We start from the raw sequence: 19,368 nt of genomic DNA on the forward strand, positions 1-19,368 counted from the left end.
AACGTAGAAACTAGTCTATATTCAGTTACTTTAGAAGCTTAATTATAGAAAACCTATTTTCACTTCTACCCATCTACCTTGTAGACAAAAGAGAAAATTTACTTTGTTTTTACCTTGTAGACAAAAGAGACAATTTACTTTGTTTTCTGGCTTTTCTTCTTTGCCGGAGCAGCCGTACCCCATTCTATAGAATTTTTTGAATGGAAAATTGTGGCTTTTTGATAATTTAAAATAAAGACAAGCAAAAAAGAATGGAGTCCTTCTATAGTGAGAGTGCCATATATGGACCCTAGATACTGACCTTCATATTAGCCACATGATTCCTTTGAATAGTAACTTCACTTAAGTTTAATGAAATGATCATGTGACTACTATGAAGGTCACTATAGAATTTCGCAAAAAGAATGAGTGCCTCCGGTGAGGAAGGGCTACTCATAGCAACATAGCCCCCAAGAAGGTAAACAAAAGCCCTAGAAGCTGCCAGGTAGCCCTAACTACTTGCATACAATGGCTTGGGCCACTTGCCAAATACATTAGCACAAACACTTATGGACCAATGATAACTAGACTCTGTTCATAAGAATTGGAGAATCCTACCACTATCATAGCAGCCATTCGACTTGCACTCATTCCTCAACACAATTTACTCACAATTTCTTCTCATGCATATCATGCCAAAATAAAGCAGCGTATTGAATTTTCTGCACATCAAGCAGAAACAATCTAATAATTTTCAAGCCAGGTAGAATTTCACTGAACCAAGTTCGACTTTGCAACTTCTGATACACAACATAAATACTACCATCAAGACAAAAATCAATGATCGCTATTTCGAAACCATGTTAGACCAGAAGTTGATTGCATGCTGTTTTAGAGATTAGCTGTTGGCATCGCAAGTCCACTAGCGGTCCATAATCCTAACACTATCCTTTAGAAACAATCTGAAGGACTGAATTGAAATAGTGCCTATTACTAGCTTCAATAATTCAGATCCCAAGCATGGGTGAACCGACTCAAGTTTCATCTTCACCTTCTGAAAGCAAGCAATCTTGTATTTGTTCCCTGAAAGAAAACATAAAGCAATAGGGAAAAGGCTGAGTTACGATTGTAGGTTTCTCACTCTCTTGATTTTATTTCTCTTTGGCTACACAAAAGATACAGATAATTGAATCAACCATACATGATCAAAAGAGGTCAGTCAAATGTTTTGTACATATTCGCAAAACACAAATGCAACTATTCAATGGTAGACTGGCATCCAGATGGCATCCTCTAGAGAATGCCAATTCCATAAGTTTCTGATAATCTTGAAATTTCGGTTTGAAGTTTTGTGGTACAAAATGACAGAGACATAATCAACTTTAAGTTCATCTAGTTGTCCTATAGTTTTCTTCATTTTGAGTTTTAACACATCAAGTGCATGTGCTCAATTAAATCCACAGCCAGAACAAGGTTTCTTCAGAGCTTCTAAGGAATTTTGAAAATCAAAGCCTGCAGGTAAACATCAGACATGATTAATAAGTGTAGTATTCTCACCTGAGGGCACTGTAATGGTCAAGGTTGTCATGCTTTGCTCGGGCAAACAGTTGCTCAGGTAAAAGAGTATACAACTCATTTACTGATGAGGGGTCTTGGGGAAGTATTTGGAACTGGCAGCTTGAACAGCAAACAGAACTTGTTTTGTGACTCTCCAGGTTCTTCAAACTTAGCAAGTCAGATCTGCTGAGTGGGCTATTGCAGATAAAGCAGAACGACTCAGAGGAAAAAGATTCATTAGATTTAAGGTTATATCTCTTCTGACGCCTTCGAGTTGCCAAAAGAACATTAGAGTCATCAATCTCTTCAATTTTGTTGAAATGAAATGGGATAAGCTTTCCAGCTGTTCTCATAATTGTGCACTCTCGAGAAGGATTTTCTTCCTGGAAAACAAAAGTTCAACCTGACTTGCCCATCAAGTTCTTTATATATGTGTTTAACCAAAGGTGATTACTTGTGGAGTAAGAATGGTATTGATACATGCTTTTGTTCTCAAGTCTATTTGAAAGAAACTTCAAGGTAAAACTACTGCCTCTAATATACGTGTTTCTAACTAAAGGAAAATTTACTTTTGCCGTAAGACTACATTTATGCAAAAAGCATGTTGTTTTGAAACGTTGCACAATTTTAACCTTTAAAACTTACCTTATCAACTTTTGGTGATGCCTTTTTCAAATTGCATCCACATAAGACTACAATTAGCTAAACAATCAGCAACCCTTAATTGTGTACCCTCCCATCTTGTTGAAGAACAAAGCAATAATTGCTCTTCAAGTGCATACTTAACTTTACTAGTGAAGTTATTCTTAGCAAAAGCTGATCTCCTAGGCTGCTCTCTAACAAATATTTTCGATCAGTCATAAATGATAAGAGAAACTGGGCCCACTTTGTACCTGCAAAAGTGTCACGAATGATGAGACCAAGCCATTTATGCCAGTGCAAGGACTTCTAATCAACTCTACAGTTTTTAGACTGCCCTGGCAAGATGAGAGATCAGACATAATTCAGTAAGGAAAAAAAAATTCTCTATGAAGCTAAACCAAAATGGCATAAATTACAAACCCATCAAGGCGGCAAAGCATGGTCAGCTCTTTGGCAAGACAATCACGAAGGGGAAGCACAACTGGGATCTCCCACCTTGCATCAACATACTGTACATCGGCTGGTAAAGAATATCCTTGGCCCTGTTAAAATCAAGTACAAATAAGATATATCAAAATGCCTTTCAAGCTTCAACATAAATTTGAGAAAATACACCATTGATACCAATGGTCTTTCATTCCACAAATCATGTGACCTTCCTACAGAAGTCGGACTAAAATTTGAATCAAATGCAATAGTGGAAAATTCAAGAAACCATGAAGAACATGGTTTCCACGGAAAAAAGGTATCATATAAAGGAGTATATTGCTACATTACTGTCACAAAATCTATTATCTGAGATGATATTTTTCTAGGTTCATTGATATAAACTGAGAGTTACTCATAAATATTGTTTGAATGAAGAGGAGAAATCAGTTACAGTTTTTTTTTTTTTTTTTTTGGGTCTGAAAATCAGTTACAGCTTCGACATCAGAGAAGATGAAATAATCTCTAAATAACAACACCTTTCTAGAGTGTTAAGTGCAACTGATATTCCACAAGACAGAGTCACAAGTGTATGTAACACAATTGCATGAAGCAAAACCTAGATTCCAGTGAAAAGGATTAATGTAACCAAACACCAGTAATTAGCCAGGTATCTAATTGATCCATGTACAGGATTACCAGTTATTATCGGTTTAAAAGCCGATTTCTTGGGACAAAACTATCTCTCAAATCAAATGCAGTCAAGGCAATGTATATTATAATCCACAACATTCATTACAAACATCATGAATTAGTAAAGAATCTAATACATTCACTAGAGACAGTAAGCAGTTTTATCTTCAGGGAAATGAGCATTCAACTTAAGACACTTAAGAAAAAACCTTGACAGTGGCTGAAAGAACATGGCAGGCAATCCTCGACACGCATGACCCCAGTAGAAGTCTGTTGTATCCATTTTGAGAGGCAACCTGCACCAAAAACAGAACATTCTGCATAAATTAATTTTGCTGCCCTTAATTGTATGTTTTGACTTGAAATATATATATCAAGATCTGAACCTTTTGCAAGGCCAACATCCGTAGATGTAATAAAAGATCTTCTCTCCCAGTGGCATCACTAACAGCATCCAGTAACTTCTTTAATCTCACCCTTCCATCACCAGAATCTGAAGAGTAGACACTTTCAATAGGTACAATATACAACTCTTTTGATGGCGGGGCTAGATTTTCCACTATCAATCTAACGTCTCCAATTACTTTGTCGGTTTCATTAGACGGGACAGAGTAAACAGAACTCTCATCAACAAATGCAACTCCAACACCGAAAACTGGCAACGATCTATCCCTACATGCATCAAAATTCTTCTGCGCTTTACTATGCATCTCATGTACAAACTGCAAAGCAACCCTGAAACCAAAATAACATTTTTTTTCCATATTTCAAAAAATCTCAAGTCCGAAATTTACATACAACAACGTTTCAGTAGATATGGCACACAGTATAACAACAAATATATCTTTTAAATTGCGGAAAGGCACTTTCTAACATTCTATAATCCACCTTATGCACAAAATTCATTACACATACATAGAATTCGACTCATTTCAGAAAGAGGGTATCTATAAATTGATCATATTTCTTCGTTCTCTTACTACATGAAGCACAATTTGTGATTAAAATCGAATCAAATGAGGAGTGATCGAGAGACGGACCTGGAAGACGGGCCACCAGAGAAGGCAACGAGGACATTATCAGTAGGAGCAATCATGGCGTTGGAGTTCACAGCGAACCTGAACTTCCCGAAGAGATTGCCACGGAAGCAATCGATGCAAAAGCGTGCATCGTCACCACCGTCGCTATTGGAAGAGATGGGTTTGTTGGCCTTGCACTTCAGACACAAACCACTGTTGCTGTTGTTGTTGTTGCTGCTGCTAATATTAGCAGCAAATGAATTGGTATTGTTGTTGTCTTTAACATCTTCTTCTTCTTCTTGCTGGGTTTTGTAGCAATTTGACTGGCAAGCTGAAGCACTGCACGCCATGCTTATTTCTCCCTCCCTCTCTCAGCTGAGCACAAGAGCGTAGTAGGGTTTTGGTTCTAAGAATTTTTCAACTTGGGAGACACAAAAGACAAAGATAACGGGTCATGGCAGGTATGGGTTATAAAAGCCCGTACCTCAAACGGGTATGGTCCTATAAAACCTAACCCATTTATTTGACCCGCCCACACCCTTTTTGTTTATTTTCTGTTTCTCAGTCTCTCTCTCTCTCTCAACTTCGAAGCTTCCACAGGTATGATCATGCTGCCTGTCTCTCTCTTTGTTTTCTGAATATCTCATACTTCAATTCAAGCAGAGAAACACATGTGCAATGTCTGCTACACCACATTGAAGCTTTTATTTCTGTTTTCCTGTTTTTTTCCTCTAATTTTTTTCGTGGGTTGTTAGGAAAGGAAACGTTTTTTGGGTTTGCCGTCTTTTCTAAAATCATTGCTTTTAATGAAAACAATCAATGACTGTGAATAAGCGCTGGTGTGTGGTTTCTGTGTTCTTTTCTTCCCCTGGGAAAAAAAAAATAGCACATCTCCCATTTGTAATAAGCAGGGGCTTCAAATTCGTCACTAGGGGTGTGGGGGCAAGGTATTATTTACGAGCTGGAAGCTTGCAACTAGTTTTGCATTGCTGGGTTTTTCTCCTTTTTGTGAAATAGAAAAAAGGGGATTATCAATTTTAGTCCTTTCTTCTCCGCCTGAATATTCAATCCTGAAGTTAAGTGTTGTGGTAAACATTCTTGTATCCAATATGGTTGTTAATGCAGGCGTCTCTTAAATCTCAAACTAAAGTTTGTATGGATAAGCAGTAGTCGCTGTATATTGAAATGCAATTCATATCTTTGTGGTTGAACTGTTGATTTCGTTTTATGTTGAAAGCATGCATCTTTACTCTGTAGAGCAAGACACATCGTTAGAAAGCTAAAAAAGAGAAGAGAATGGTGTTGCCAGATGCTTCTGGGGATGTGCTGTCAGAAATGGACGTGGATGCTTTCAGACGCCTGTTTCCTCTTCGTTTTTTTGAGACTCATCTTGTTAAATCTACACGACCTGATGGCAGGTCACTAGCCGAAGCTAGAGAGACTTCTTCAGCCCTTGGTTAGCTAAAGCCTGAACTAGAATCAATAATATGGAATTCTCCATTCTTCATTTAGTTAGTTTTAACTTTGTTTATGCAACTATGAATTTTAACTTTATTTAGCCATGTAACCTGAACGTTTTTTCGTTTTTATGTAGGGGCTGTTGCATCTGCTGATGGTTCAGCATTAGTAAAGATTGGTTCAACTGTAATTGCTTATCTCTATTTCACCATGTGTCTTTTACGTCTATAAAATAGATATACGGTCTTGTAACTGATGAGGTTTTCTTGGGTTTAGAGAATGTTGGCTGCTATAAAAATGGAGGTCATGACCCCTTCAAAAGAGTCACCGGATGAGGGTTGCATAGGTTTGACTTGCACTACTTGATAAATTTCTATTGCTTCTTTCAACTATATGATCTTCTCTTTTATTTAACTGGCTTTCCACACTTCGAATTTTTCAATTTTCAGCAATTGATTTCCACATGCCTCCAATTTGTTCCCCAACTGTTAGGCCTGGCAGGCCAGCTGAGGCAGCACCTGTGGTGTCGAAGCAGTTATCGGACACTATTTTAAGGCAAGTTAAATGTCTATCTTGTTGTTCTTTGTTTCTCAGTTCTACATGAAGTTTCTTTAGTTGAATTTGTCAGTTTTGTTAGTTCTATCCACATTAGTATATCATAGATGGTTTAGTTGAGTTCCAATTCTTATTGTTTGTAGGACTTTTTTGTTTAGTAACAGTTCAACTGTCTTATCTATTATGCTCTAGTACATAATAGCATTCACTCGAGCCCATACACTTATAAAACAACTCATCTTACTAAAGTTGCTCTACTCGTGAGGATCCCAACTAACATTTTGAAAGGAACCTTGTATTCAGAAATCAACTTTTCCACTTTTCTTTTTGGTGGACACTGGCTTTAGTTATATTGCTTTCCGTATTTGAACCCAGAAGCGTTTTATGTTGGTGTCGATATCTTTATATGGTGAAAACTCTCATCAAAGTTGGCTACTTGCCCTATTTAAAGTTGATGCTTCATTTGATGTTTTCAGTTTGGGAAATTACCACTTATCTTGGTTGTTGCAGTTGTGGCATGATTAATTTGAAGGAGTTATGCTTGATCAGCGGAAAGGCTGCTTGGATGGCCTACCTGGTAATTACTTGGAAACTTGGAAAATTCATAGGTGTCAGTGCCTATGGCAATCTTTTTTAGTATGTTTTTTTTCACAGGGATCGCTTTTGGTGAATAGTAAAGAGGGGTCTCATTATTGGGGGACTACACAATGTGGTTCAATGATCCAAACCGTCTAGTTTATAGATCCCAATATAAGAATAATCCCTGCAAAAAATCAGCAAAGTCGGAACCATTTGATCATCATTGTCATCATAGATATTTGTTGTTATATTGGAAACTTTGTGTTTGTCAATTTTTTGTGACTAAATGATTTCCAATTTCGGTGTTTTTTTTATAAAGATTATCTTTAAATGAGGTCATAAAATGGTCTGGATTATCGAATTGTATTGATGGTTGCACCCACCTGGGATCCTTTTTGGTGAATAGTAAAAAAGGATCCCTCTTAAGAAGCTCCCTATACATATATATATATATATATATATATATATAAGTATGTTATAATATTATGAAGTAATGTCTGATTTGTCTACTGCAGGACATATATTGTTTGGATGCTGATGGTGCTCTTTTCGATGCTGCTTTGCTGTCAGCAGTTGCTGCCTTTTCTCACTGTAAGTGTTACAGCCATCCCATCATGTGGTATCCTGTACTGTCATTCTGTCCCTGTTTAAAGAGTTGGCTATGTAAAGTTCTGGTACTGCGAACACAACATATGGGATTACCATAGTTGCCCAAAGTCCAACATACCCCACCATTATGCACTTAGAGCCAGTATATTATTCAAACTATCAGCTTTTATACCAACCTAAATATATGCATAAAAGAAGGAAAGAGGAAAGATATGCATTTAAGAAAAACATCTGGAAATTAATCAAGTCCCATTGAAGCTTATGTTTATTTATAAATGCCTGTTTTAAATTCTCTCTGTGTGTGGATTGGCAAATCTTTTCTTTCTCAATATGAAATATAAAAACAAAACATTTTACATGCTATTTTAAATAATAATAAAAATACAATTGATTTGTAGAGTAAATCGAACTTGTAGAGCATTTTGGGTCATCCTATAATTAATTCAAGTTTTATTTTGGCACAGTAAAAATTATGCCCGTACTTCTGTTTGATTTTAGAAATTAGATTAAATCTATGTTTCTCTAATATTTACAATTCCATTTTGACATTTATTTTGCTGTTAAAAGGATTGTACTCCCTTAGTATGCTAGAAAAAGAAGTTTAATTTAGTTTTTTTTTAAAGAACTGTAAGTCATGCTTAGAATTGTAATTGAACACTAGCTGTGTTGTTCAACATCGTTCTGGTCATATAACTTTCATGCCTTGCAGTGCAGATTCCTGTAGTTTCTATGAATGATGATGGGAAAGTAGTAGTTTTGTCTGGAGATCATGGAGGAAAGGAGCCAGTCAATAAAGGGAAGAGGAAACTCACATTAAGCAGTATTCCATTTTCATTAACATGCTTGCTTCATAAGAATTACATCTTGGCTGACCCTACCGCAGAGGAAGAGTCTGTAATGGAAACTCTTGTAACTGTGGTTTTGGATTCATCTGGTCAACTTGTGTCTCTTTACAAGCCAGGTGGACCTGTTCTTGCCTATACATCAGCTATCCAGGTCAGTTCTTAGTTTTCACCGTCAAGTTATTATTTTGATGGTACCCTGCAAATTACACATGGTAGGAGATTAAAACTACAAATTCCATAGTTTGTTCCTGCAGTCTATCTGCTCAACCATGATAACTGAAAGTAAAGAAGAAAATGTATATCACCATATTGGATGCTGGTTTTCATGTTTATATTACAGCCAGGACTAAGGTTTTAAAACTGTTTTTGACATCAATTCTGTGCCTCGATAGAAAAAATAGAAGAGGAAAAGAGTGTAAAGTTCCAATCCTTTTTTAGTTTGAAACAATAATCTAAAACTTGGTAACATTTAGACAACCTTTTAAATACTGGAGCTTTATAGGGAAAAGGTTTAACTTTTAAAGGCTTGAAACTTAGAAGAAATGCTCTCATGCTAAATTATGATCAAACTATCTGGGTGAGTTATTATTTTTTTGTTTTACATAATTGTTCCAGTTTGCAAACACAGAAAGATGAAAGTGGAGCGCTTTAGATAAACTTCATATTTTATCCTACATATTTTGTTGAATACGTTTTTTTTTTCAATCAAGTATTACTTCACCAAAATATGATAATAAGAACAAAACTGTGGCCTAAGAAAAGTACCAATGAAGTCTTGATTCAGATACTTAACAGGAAGGCTCTCTGTGGTGCAGGATTGTGTTGCACTGACTAGGCAAAGAGCGAGGGAGCTTCAAACGATCTTAGATGAAGTCACCTCCGGTATGGAGGTTGATTAGTTTTGTCCTTCATCTCCTAAGGGGATTGTGTTATTGGTTTACATCTTGGTTCTATATCCTTGTTTTGTGTTGAAAGTTGTTGCGCTGGAGGTTTCTGAAAGTTAGAAATACTAGTTTTATTTTTCTTTTTATATGTGGAACAGCTCTGCAATTTTGTTCATTTTTCACATTTTTAGAGCAATTAGCAGATGTGAGAATTCTGGTTTCTTGAAATTTTGATGCCTTGAGCTACTTTCAGCATGGGCAAAGCATCCCGTTGCAAAGCTTGCCGTGTGATACTCATTACTCACTACACGCATTGCAGATTGGTTAGAATCTAGAACTAAGGTTGTACTTGTCTTGTCTTGCCTCTTTCAAAAAGGATGTATGAAGGTTAATGTGTATTGATGGTGCTGGCTGCCTGGATGTAAGATTGATGCTGTTTTCATTGCTTATGTAACATGTTTCTTCTTTAGTCAAAGTTAGGAAGGAGGGGATTTTCTCACACTGTCAAAGTGTTACAAGGATTCAAACTTGAGACTGCAGTATGCAAGTTCAGGTCATTTTCCACTGGGTTAGACTCATTGGCGTGCTTCTTTAGTCACAAGAAGGGTAAAAAAATAAAAACAAGTTTTTGTTGTCTTTTTTAACCAAAAGTAACTTTTGAAAGATGAAAAGTAGAGGAGGAATTGGCGTCTCCGACCCAAAAATATGTGGCTTCAAGTTAAAGATGTGGAGGCAAACCATAGGTGCAATCATTGTCGCTTAGTATACGGGTCATGGAGATTGGAATCACAGTAAGCAAAACTGGATGAAAATTAAACCCAACGATATACAATCATGAAGCTGAAGCTTCTACTCAAAATTTTGATAGATCATGTAAAATGAATACAACTTTTTACTCTAGGTCAAACTATTTAATTGGTTATTGTTGCTTGCATTGTCATTCCTTATTCTTCCTTCCAAAAGCAAACAAAAGCTCAACTTTTTGCTACAAAAAATATAAATTAATGACAGTTGGTACACATAGCCTAATAAAATGCATTGTTTAATTTCTTCGAAGATATATATTTTTTCTTTTCTACCAGAATGGTTTGTTGCAAGATCTAAAGGACCTTAATGTATCATCGTCTTGTGCAGTTAATTTTACTAAGTGGGCTTGCATTTTACTGTGAACTTTCTGTCTTCAATCTTCAGTTTATGCTTTAACTGCATCAAGAAAGTATAAACCAGAAATGACATGGACATGGCTGAGATACTTGGTCCCATGGTTGTCACAGAAAAATTATCACCTCGTTTTTACAAAGAGACAAAATTGAATAGACAGAATTTTTACACGCCGATTGTGCAAAATTGTGCTTGTGCTTCGTTCAAGCAAAGGAAACAAGGAAGGGAATCTCTTTCTCTTTTTTCTCTCTCATCATCCACACTTTGCTCTCAAGCTCTTCATGGTACTTTTGGAAATCCATTCCAACCAATCAGAATGCGGCAAACTCCATCAGAATGACCAAAACAGATTAGATAACTACACTCTCATTGCCCCCTTCTTGATTCTCTGCCCCCAGCTCTTTCAAAACTATACCAAAATGAAACTCAACCTCAGAAATAACTTCACTCATAATTCATTGACTACCCATCGAGCCACGTGTCCCCAACTTCCACCACTGGCCATGAAAACCAACTGTTTCAGGGTCACTGGTTCCAAGTGTGCTCTTCTTCCCTCTGTTCTCCACACAAACTATAAAACAACAATCTTCAAAACCCCAAAGAAAAAGAAAGAATAAGACCTGAAACTCAAATTCAGGCACAAAACACAATCACAGAGAGAGCTCTGCTTCTCTCTCTCTCTCTCTCTCTCATTTTTCCACCCCTCAATTTTGAAACAGAGGAGGCTCAGGTTGTGAGATACAGCGGCTGATTAACAATGGCTTCTTTAGTATCTTCACCCTTCACCTTACCCAACACAAAAGCAGACCAGCTTTCTTCACTCTCCAGAAAGCAATACTTTCTTCACTCATTTCTCCCCAAAAAAGTCAACCAGAGCAGCTTAAAGTCCTCCCTCAAAGTGAAATGTGCAATGGGCAATGGCCTCTTCACCCAAACCACTCAGGAGGTCCGGCGTATTGTGCCAGAAAATAAGCAAGGCCTCCCTACTGTGAAAATTGTCTATGTGGTCTTGGAAGCACAGTACCAATCATCACTCACTGCAGCAGTGCAGGCTTTGAACAGCAACAGCAAGTATGCTTCTTTTGAAGTTGTGGGTTACTTAGTTGAAGAGCTTCGTGATGCAGAAACTTATAAAATGTTCTGCCAAGACCTTGAGGACGCCAACATCTTCATTGGGTCTTTGATTTTTGTTGAGGAGCTTGCTGTGAAGGTGAGGGATGCTGTGGAGAAAGAGAGGGACAGGCTTGATGCAGTTTTGGTGTTTCCTTCAATGCCTGAAGTGATGAGGCTCAACAAGTTGGGTTCTTTCAGCATGTCCCAGCTTGGGCAATCCAAGAGCCCCTTTTTCCAACTTTTCAAGAGGAAGAAGCAGTCTGCTGGCTTTGCTGACAGTATGCTCAAGCTTGTGAGGACTTTGCCTAAGGTGTTGAAATACTTGCCTAGTGATAAAGCTCAGGATGCTAGACTTTATATTCTCAGTTTGCAGTTTTGGCTAGGCGGGTCACCAGATAACTTGCAGAATTTCTTGAAAATGATATCTGGGTCTTATGTTCCTGCTCTGAAAGGCGAAAAGATTCCATATTCAGACCCAGTTCTGTTCTTGGATAGTGGAATTTGGCACCCTTTAGCACCTTGTATGTATGATGATGTGAAGGAGTACTTGAATTGGTATGGAACTAGGAAGGATGCTAATGAGAAGCTTAAGAGCCCGAATGCACCAGTAGTCGGGTTGATTTTGCAGAGGAGTCACATTGTTACTGGGGATGAAAGTCACTATGTGGCTGTGATCATGGAATTGGAGGCAAGAGGTGCTAAGGTGATACCAATTTTTGCTGGTGGGCTTGACTTTTCAGGGCCAGTTGAGAGGTTTCTGATTGATCCGGTTACTAAGAAACCGTTTATCCATTCTGCCATATCTCTTACTGGTTTTGCTCTTGTTGGGGGGCCAGCTAGACAGGATCATCCACGGGCTGTTGAGGCTCTGATGAAGCTTGACGTTCCATACATTGTCGCATTGCCTTTGGTATTCCAGACAACCGAGGAGTGGTTAAATAGCACTTTGGGGCTGCACCCAATTCAGGTAGCATTGCAAGTGGCTCTCCCAGAGCTGGATGGAGGCATGGAGCCCATTGTTTTTGCAGGCCGGGATCCTAGAACAGGTTGGTAAAGCTTTATTCTTTTATCATGCCTATAATTTATAACTAGCCTTCAGTTAGTACTTTGGAATGACTACTAAGAAGAAAGCTGGAAAGATAAAAGCCTTTTTGTATTTTGGAAATCAATGGAAAATGATTCAATAATGCTAACCAAACAGATTGATCTTCAAGTGCTTGAACTGAATTAGTGAACCAAAACTATGTACTGACTTTATTGCTTAGACAGTTATACTCCTACTAGCTTCCACTTTCTTTCTCCGTTCTGGTTGTCTCGATCTTCCTCCTTGTGTGAAGCCTTGCAGTCAAGATTTATTAAGGGTTGCTGAATATTGTAATGTGATTGCAGGGAAATCACATGCTCTTCACAAGAGGGTAGAACAGCTTTGCACCAGGGCAATCAGATGGGGTGAATTGAAAAGGAAGGCAAAGGTATTTACTTTTTGGGTCTTTTCTTATTTCTTCCTAAACCTAAAGTTGCTTCCAACACATGATAAGAAACTAAAAAGAACTTCTCTGCCTGTTATCTGGTAATGATTGATTCGGAGGGGTCGTATCAAGAATTTTTATAGACATGCAAACTTTAATATGCCATGTGTTTCATGCTTTGCTTTAGTCGTTGCTTAAGAGGTAAATATATTCTTAATAATGATGACCGAGAAGGTTTGAATAGGCCCATCAGTCTCATGCTTCAGTCATTGCTTAGAATCTTTTACTTTGGCTGGTAATGCATGCAGGAGTGCTAATTTGGATTGATTCTGGTGGCAAAAAGGGTCTTCCATTTTTCATACTAATAGAATGTTTGTCTTTGGCATGATGTCCTTGTTCTATGGTTATTCACTGAATAAAATTTGTATAGTTTTTCTGATCTCATCATGACAAGTATATGCACTGATGCAGGCTGAGAAGAAGCTAGCAATTACAGTCTTCAGTTTCCCTCCAGACAAAGGAAATGTTGGAACAGCTGCCTATCTGAATGTTTTTTCCTCCATCTTTGCGGTTTTGCAAGAACTCAAAAGAGATGGTTACAATGTTGAGAACCTTCCAGAGACTTCAGAAGCTTTGATCGAAGATGTAATTCATGATAAAGAGGCTCAATTCAGCAGCCCAAATCTGAATGTTGCTTACAAAATGGGGGTCCGTGAATATCAAAGTCTAACTCCATATGCTACTGCATTGGAGGAAAACTGGGGAAAACCTCCTGGGAACCTGAACTCTGATGGAGAGAATCTCTTAGTATATGGGAAACAGTACGGAAATGTCTTCATCGGAGTTCAGCCCACATTTGGGTACGAGGGTGATCCAATGAGGCTACTGTTCTCCAAATCAGCTAGCCCACATCACGGCTTTGCAGCATATTATTCATTTGTTGAAAAGATTTTCCAAGCTGATGCTGTACTACATTTTGGTACTCACGGTTCACTGGAATTCATGCCTGGAAAACAGGTGGGAATGAGTGATGCCTGTTTCCCAGACAGTCTGATTGGGAACATCCCCAATGTCTATTACTATGCTGCTAATAACCCATCTGAAGCTACCATAGCCAAGCGTCGGAGCTATGCCAACACCATCAGCTATCTGACTCCTCCTGCAGAAAATGCTGGGCTTTACAAAGGCCTTAAGCAATTAAGTGAGCTTATCTCCTCTTATCAATCCCTTAAAGACACAGGCCGTGGGTCACAGATTGTTAGCTCAATAATCAGCACAGCTAAGCAATGTAATCTTGATAAGGATGTAGAACTACCCGAGGAAGGGGTGGAAATCTCAGCAAAAGAACGAGATCTTGTGGTTGGAAAGGTGTATAACAAAATCATGGAGATTGAGTCCCGTCTATTGCCTTGTGGGCTTCATGTCATTGGTGAGCCTCCGACAGCCATGGAAGCTGTTGCAACTCTGGTTAACATTGCTGCACTGAACCGTCCAGAAGAAGGGATTACTTCCCTCCCAGATATATTAGCTGATACTGCTGGAAGAGACATAGAGGACATTTATAGAGGGAGTGATAAAGGGATATTGAAGGATGTGGAGCTTCTTAAGCAAATAACTGACACATCACGTGGAGCAATTTCTGCATTTGTGGAGCGTACAACCAATGAGAAGGGTCAAGTAGTTGATGTAAAAGATAAACTGAGCTCAATCCTTGGGTTCGGTATAAATGAACCTTGGGTTCAGTACTTGTCGAACACAAAGTTTTACAGGGCTGACAGGGACAAACTTAGAACATTGTTTATGTTTTTGGGAGAATGCTTGAAGCTGATTGTGGCTGACAATGAGATAGGGAGTTTGAAACAAGCATTGGAGGGCAAATATGTAGAGCCAGGGCCTGGTGGTGACCCAATTAGAAACCCGAAAGTGTTGCCAACAGGAAAGAATATTCATGCACTTGATCCACAATCTATACCCACAACAGCAGCAATGCAGAGTGCAAAAATTGTGGTGGAGAGGTTGATAGAGAGGCAGAAGATTGATAACGGGGGAAAGTATCCTGAGACGATAGCACTTGTTTTGTGGGGTACAGACAATATTAAGACTTATGGTGAGTCCTTGGCTCAGGTTTTGTGGATGGTTGGTGTAATGCCAGTTGCTGATGCTTTTGGACGAGTCAACCGGGTGGAAATAGTAAGTCTTGAAGAGCTTGGAAGACCCAGAATTGATGTTGTTGTCAACTGCTCAGGAGTTTTCAGAGACCTCTTTATCAATCAGGTATTGTTCTTTTCTATGCTTCCCATCTCTTTTGGATACATGTTAGCAATGTAAGAATTCACCCATAAACCCTTAACATATATCGTCATAGAGGCTTTGAATTTCTGTGGTAATAAGAGGTCGTCAGTCCTCATGATTTTGGCTCATTTCAAATACATACTGCTTTGACTATGTTTGACTAACTGTGGCATAAGATCTCTCTTTGAGGAAAAATAAATCTTCTGCAAGTGCATATTGCTGTTTCATGGAGTAGCGTCAATAATGTGGCACTGACAATTGTATAAACTAGTTACTAACAATTTCTACATGGTAATTTTGTTGTCTGCAGATGAATCTGCTTGACCGTGCAGTGAAGATGGTAGCTGAACTAGATGAGCCAGTTGAGCAAAACTTTATCAGGAAGCATGCACTGGAACAAGCAGAAACCCTTGGGATTGGGGTTCGTGAAGCTGCAACTCGGATCTTCTCCAATGCTTCAGGATCCTATTCCTCCAACATTAACCTTGCTGTGGAGAACTCCTCATGGAATGACGAGAAGCAGCTGCAAGACATGTATCTAAGCCGAAAATCTTTTGCTTTTGATTCTGATGCCCCTGGTACAGGCATGGCTGAGAATAGAAAAGTTTTTGAGATGGCTCTGAGCACAGCTGAAGCGACATTCCAAAACCTTGACTCATCAGAGATCTCACTTACTGATGTAAGCCACTACTTTGACTCGGATCCAACCAATCTGGTGCAAAACCTAAGGAAGGATGGAAAGAAACCAAGTGCTTACATTGCTGACACCACCACAGCTAATGCCCAGGTGAGCATTGATACACACTGTACTATTATTTCAATACTAAATTCAGAATGGAGTGTCATGTTATTGTTTATATTGCAAAAGAAGCTCTGAATAAACTAAATAAATAAATTCCCAATTAACAAACTGATCTTGCAATGCAGGTTCGCACACTCTCTGAGACCGTGCGTCTTGATGCAAGGACCAAGTTGTTGAACCCTAAGTGGTATGAAGGAATGTTATCCAGTGGATACGAGGGTGTTCGTGAAATTGAGAAAAGGCTTACTAACACAGTTGGGTGGAGTGCAACTTCCGGCCAAGTTGACAACTGGGTGTATGAAGAGGCCAACTCAACTTTCATTCAAGATGAGGAGATGTTGAACAGGCTGATGAAAACAAATCCAAACTCCTTCAGGAAGCTGGTACAGACATTCCTGGAGGCAAATGGACGCGGTTACTGGGACACTGATGAGCAGAATATTGAGAAGTTGAAGGAGTTGTACTCAGAAGTTGAAGACAAGATCGAGGGAATCGATCGGTAAACTCAAACTCAATGTTGAGAACACTGTAAATTAATTTGCAAATATCAGTAAACACTATGATTTACTAGAGCTCCTCTCCCCCTTTCCCTTTTTCTGGCTCAGCAAAGCCTTTAGGAAATGTCTAATGTGAATTCTTAACCAGTTCCCCCATGTGGTTCAATTCATTTTAAGGGATATGTATCTGTACTGTTACTTTGCAGACTTTTAAGTCCTATAAATACATGTATTCAGTTCACAACTTCTTTTATAAACATTCTCAACAACATCATCATTATTTCTCAATTGACATGCATTGATAGTGTTAGAATGCATAGTTGAAATTGATGGGAATTTCAAAGCTGAAAAAAAGGCTAGAATGCCAGAAATAGTGTTAAGAGATAAATCTAAAAGAAATCCTTATGGAATGAAATAGCTTCAGATTCTTAATCTGATGACAGAGAATGAAACTTATGGAATGAAAATGCTCATTCTTACTCATTTCCCCATTTGAAATTTACACATCTGGTTTTTTTTTTTTTAATAAAAAAATTGGTTACTTTATCATTTACCCCACCGCGTGTACGTTTTCTTAACTTTTTAAGGATTTTACTGGTGACGCAGAGCTATACCTTTTTGTTTTTAAAGAAATAGCTTCTTTTTATAAGGATTTCTTGAATAAAAAAAGTAAACATGACGGCTGTTAGGTTTGAATTGTCTTTGCAACTTTCGTGGTAATTGCTGCGCTAATTCAATTCAGTATGTCCAGTTCGTGATTGGCTGGGTCAAGGGTTAGTCAAACGTCGGTCACTGTTCGTCCAACTATGTTTATATTAACACTGGCACTGCAACGAAGAATTGCAAACAACATAACTTATTTATTTTCTTCTCCGGAAACAGTTTTTTTCTCAGGTAATAGTTTTTCGGATTTCTTTCTTTCAAATCCAGTCTCATAAACATAAACATGACAGTGGCAAAAGAACAACACTACCTTAATTGGCTCTACTACAAGCCTTGAGAGCTGACTGTCCTTAACAAATGTTGGTGCAATGTCTCTGTGATTTGTGTTTCAATATTTCTTTTTCCTACTTTTCTTCTCTTTTACGTTTTTTGGTTTTCGTTTTGCCATCAGTTTGTCTTAATTTTCTTCTCTACCTTTTTCCTTTGTACCATATACTAATGTACTTTCTATGACGAAAGACAGAGACAGTGCTCAAGGTTGCAGCAGGAAGTGATCTGTGATGGAGAGAAAATATTTGTGGGAATCTTTCTCATCTTGCCTAAAAAACATATACCCATTTCCGCCCAAAAAAAAAAAAACATATCTCCATTCATATCCGACCTTTTGTTTTCTCTTATTATTTCTTTGAAGTTTATTTGCGTCTTCCAAGAGCAGATCCTTCAGTCCGTCCATACTTACTCCTACATTTTGTTTCTCTTATTATTTCTTTTGAAGTTTACTAGCACGTGACTAGTTTTTTTTATTATAATTTTTTTTTTATGAAAAATGAGTGCAACCTTTAATCGATATAATCAGTCCATACCCACCCCTATGTTTTTTTTTTCTCGTATTATTTGTTTGGCAAAATTATACTTTTGATCCTTGCATTTTGAGTAATTTTCCATTAATATTTGCAATTGCGGAGCCAATAATTTTTTAGGAAGAGATAATATTTAAAAAGCCAAAAGCTCAACAAAACAAAAATAAATATCCTTAAAATTTAGACAATACTAATGTCATTCGTAATTCATGAAAAAAAAACTAAATATCCTTAAAATTTAAACAATACTAACGCTTCTTTCCGTGAATTATTTCTTCAGGGGGAGGGGGCTTAGTACAAACATTGGGATGAGTCAAGGTGCTAACCTTCCAACTCCTTCATCTCATGTGTAAGTACTCCCTAGCTATCTAACTGCTCGTATACAACAGACAATATTACGTTTTATTAATCTTTTTTTGGTCAAAATTGTTACAATAGTCTTATGCTTTCGAAATTTTGGTAATAATACAACTTTTGCCCAAAGATTTTCTGGTTTAAGATGATATAATTTTGACCAAACGAAATTGTATAGATAATTCAAGGCGATTCCATTGAATTTTTTCATCGTGCAATTAATAACAGCACAAGCGAGGAGCAGGAGTGTCGTCATTATGGCAGTTCTACAGAGGAATTGCACAAATGTATTTCCTCTGCCATCACCACGCTAGCCTTGCTTCTCCCAATCAAGCAAGGAGCTGAAGTCGCGTCTCTTTTCGTTACAGACCGCGTTCCTATGCTGGTGTTCGTCGTTGCCTTGTTGGTTTACTTCGGCTCATTGGCTGCCAAGATACTCCAAGCTCATGATAATCCAGACTTGGCCGAGGTCATGGATAAGATTAGCCTCTTGTCTGGAACTTTTGCGTTGAACTTAGAATTGCTAATCACTGTTCCAGCTTTTGGATGGTTTGCCATCTTCGTGTGGAGCATTTGTCTTGCGATGGCTGTATCAAAGTCATACCATGAAATTGCAGATGTGGTGAGAAGATTGTATCAAAGTGGAGCTGAAGAACTTGCTCATGCATCTGACAAGTTGAAAGATCTCTTCAGGAATATTATTGGCCACTTGAACGATGCTCTGCCTGTATAATTTCTACATACATATATGTAAATTGCTCTCTTTTGTTGATTACTTATGTTTATACCCAAAATGAACAGCCAATGAGAATGAGACACGTGGAAGAGATCGAGCTTGGTTAGGGCCGCCCTCGGCACCCTACCTACCGATCACTCCATTAGGGCAACGCCCTCTCATGGGACACGTGGCA

At 38.2% G+C, this 19,368-nt stretch overlaps 3 protein-coding genes across 3 annotated transcripts; 2 read left to right on the forward strand and 1 right to left on the reverse strand.

Annotated features, from left to right (window-relative positions):
- Positions 1-676: 676 nt before the first annotated feature.
- LOC110756158 (Adenine nucleotide alpha hydrolases-like superfamily protein) lies at positions 677-4,761 on the reverse strand. The gene is made up of 7 exons (XM_021957548.2): positions 4,338-4,761; positions 3,684-4,032; positions 3,507-3,593; positions 2,599-2,720; positions 2,430-2,508; positions 1,537-1,919; positions 677-1,062 (listed from the first exon to the last, which is right to left on the reverse strand). Exons 1-7 carry the CDS (start codon positions 4,664-4,666, stop codon positions 1,014-1,016), a joined length of 1,398 nt encoding a protein of 465 aa, XP_021813240.1. The 5' UTR covers positions 4,667-4,761; the 3' UTR covers positions 677-1,013.
- Positions 4,762-4,810: 49 nt separating this feature from the next.
- On the forward strand, positions 4,811-9,524 carry LOC110756159 (3'-5'-exoribonuclease family protein). Its single transcript, XM_021957549.2, has 9 exons — positions 4,811-4,916; positions 5,574-5,772; positions 5,911-5,960; positions 6,051-6,120; positions 6,224-6,329; positions 6,840-6,906; positions 7,424-7,499; positions 8,227-8,513; positions 9,178-9,524. The coding sequence occupies exons 2-9, from the start codon at positions 5,613-5,615 to the stop codon at positions 9,259-9,261; spliced, it is 900 nt and encodes a 299-aa protein (XP_021813241.1). The 5' UTR covers positions 4,811-4,916; positions 5,574-5,612; the 3' UTR covers positions 9,262-9,524.
- A 1,303-nt stretch (positions 9,525-10,827) lies between these two features.
- Positions 10,828-16,837, forward strand: GUN5 (magnesium-chelatase subunit chlH, chloroplast, putative / Mg-protoporphyrin IX chelatase, putative (CHLH)). The gene is made up of 5 exons (XM_021957547.2): positions 10,828-12,566; positions 12,910-12,992; positions 13,461-15,263; positions 15,592-16,068; positions 16,209-16,837. The coding sequence occupies exons 1-5, from the start codon at positions 11,165-11,167 to the stop codon at positions 16,584-16,586; spliced, it is 4,143 nt and encodes a 1,380-aa protein (XP_021813239.1). The 5' UTR covers positions 10,828-11,164; the 3' UTR covers positions 16,587-16,837.
- Positions 16,838-19,368: the final 2,531 nt, after the last annotated feature.

Source organism: Prunus avium, chromosome 7, assembly GCF_965620075.1.
Source record: "Prunus avium chromosome 7, drPruAviu1.hap1.1, whole genome shotgun sequence".
In the NCBI taxonomy this organism is placed as follows: domain Eukaryota; kingdom Viridiplantae; phylum Streptophyta; class Magnoliopsida; order Rosales; family Rosaceae; genus Prunus; species Prunus avium.

Bases quoted from the DNA above. Each gene is read 5' to 3' on its own strand.
- GUN5 (XM_021957547.2), top strand. From the start codon at position 11,165: ATGGCTTCTTTAGTATCTTCACCCTTCACCTTACCCAACACAAAAGCA. The intron at 12,993-13,460 runs GTATTTACTTTT...GCACTGATGCAG, and splicing joins AATTGAAAAGGAAGGCAAAG to GCTGAGAAGAAGCTAGCAAT. The intron at 15,264-15,591 runs GTATTGTTCTTT...TGTTGTCTGCAG, and splicing joins GAGACCTCTTTATCAATCAG to ATGAATCTGCTTGACCGTGC.
- LOC110756158 (XM_021957548.2), bottom strand. From the start codon at position 4,666: ATGGCGTGCAGTGCTTCAGCTTGCCAGTCAAATTGCTACAAAACCCAG. The intron at 4,033-4,337 runs GTCCGTCTCTCG...TTTTGGTTTCAG, and splicing joins TCTGGTGGCCCGTCTTCCAG to GGTTGCTTTGCAGTTTGTAC. The intron at 1,063-1,536 runs GTGAGAATACTA...GTTTTCTTTCAG, and splicing joins GACCATTACAGTGCCCTCAG to GGAACAAATACAAGATTGCT.
- LOC110756159 (XM_021957549.2), top strand. From the start codon at position 5,613: ATGGTGTTGCCAGATGCTTCTGGGGATGTGCTGTCAGAAATGGACGTG. The intron at 6,907-7,423 runs GTAATTACTTGG...TGTCTACTGCAG, and splicing joins CTGCTTGGATGGCCTACCTG to GACATATATTGTTTGGATGC. The intron at 8,514-9,177 runs GTCAGTTCTTAG...TCTGTGGTGCAG, and splicing joins CCTATACATCAGCTATCCAG to GATTGTGTTGCACTGACTAG.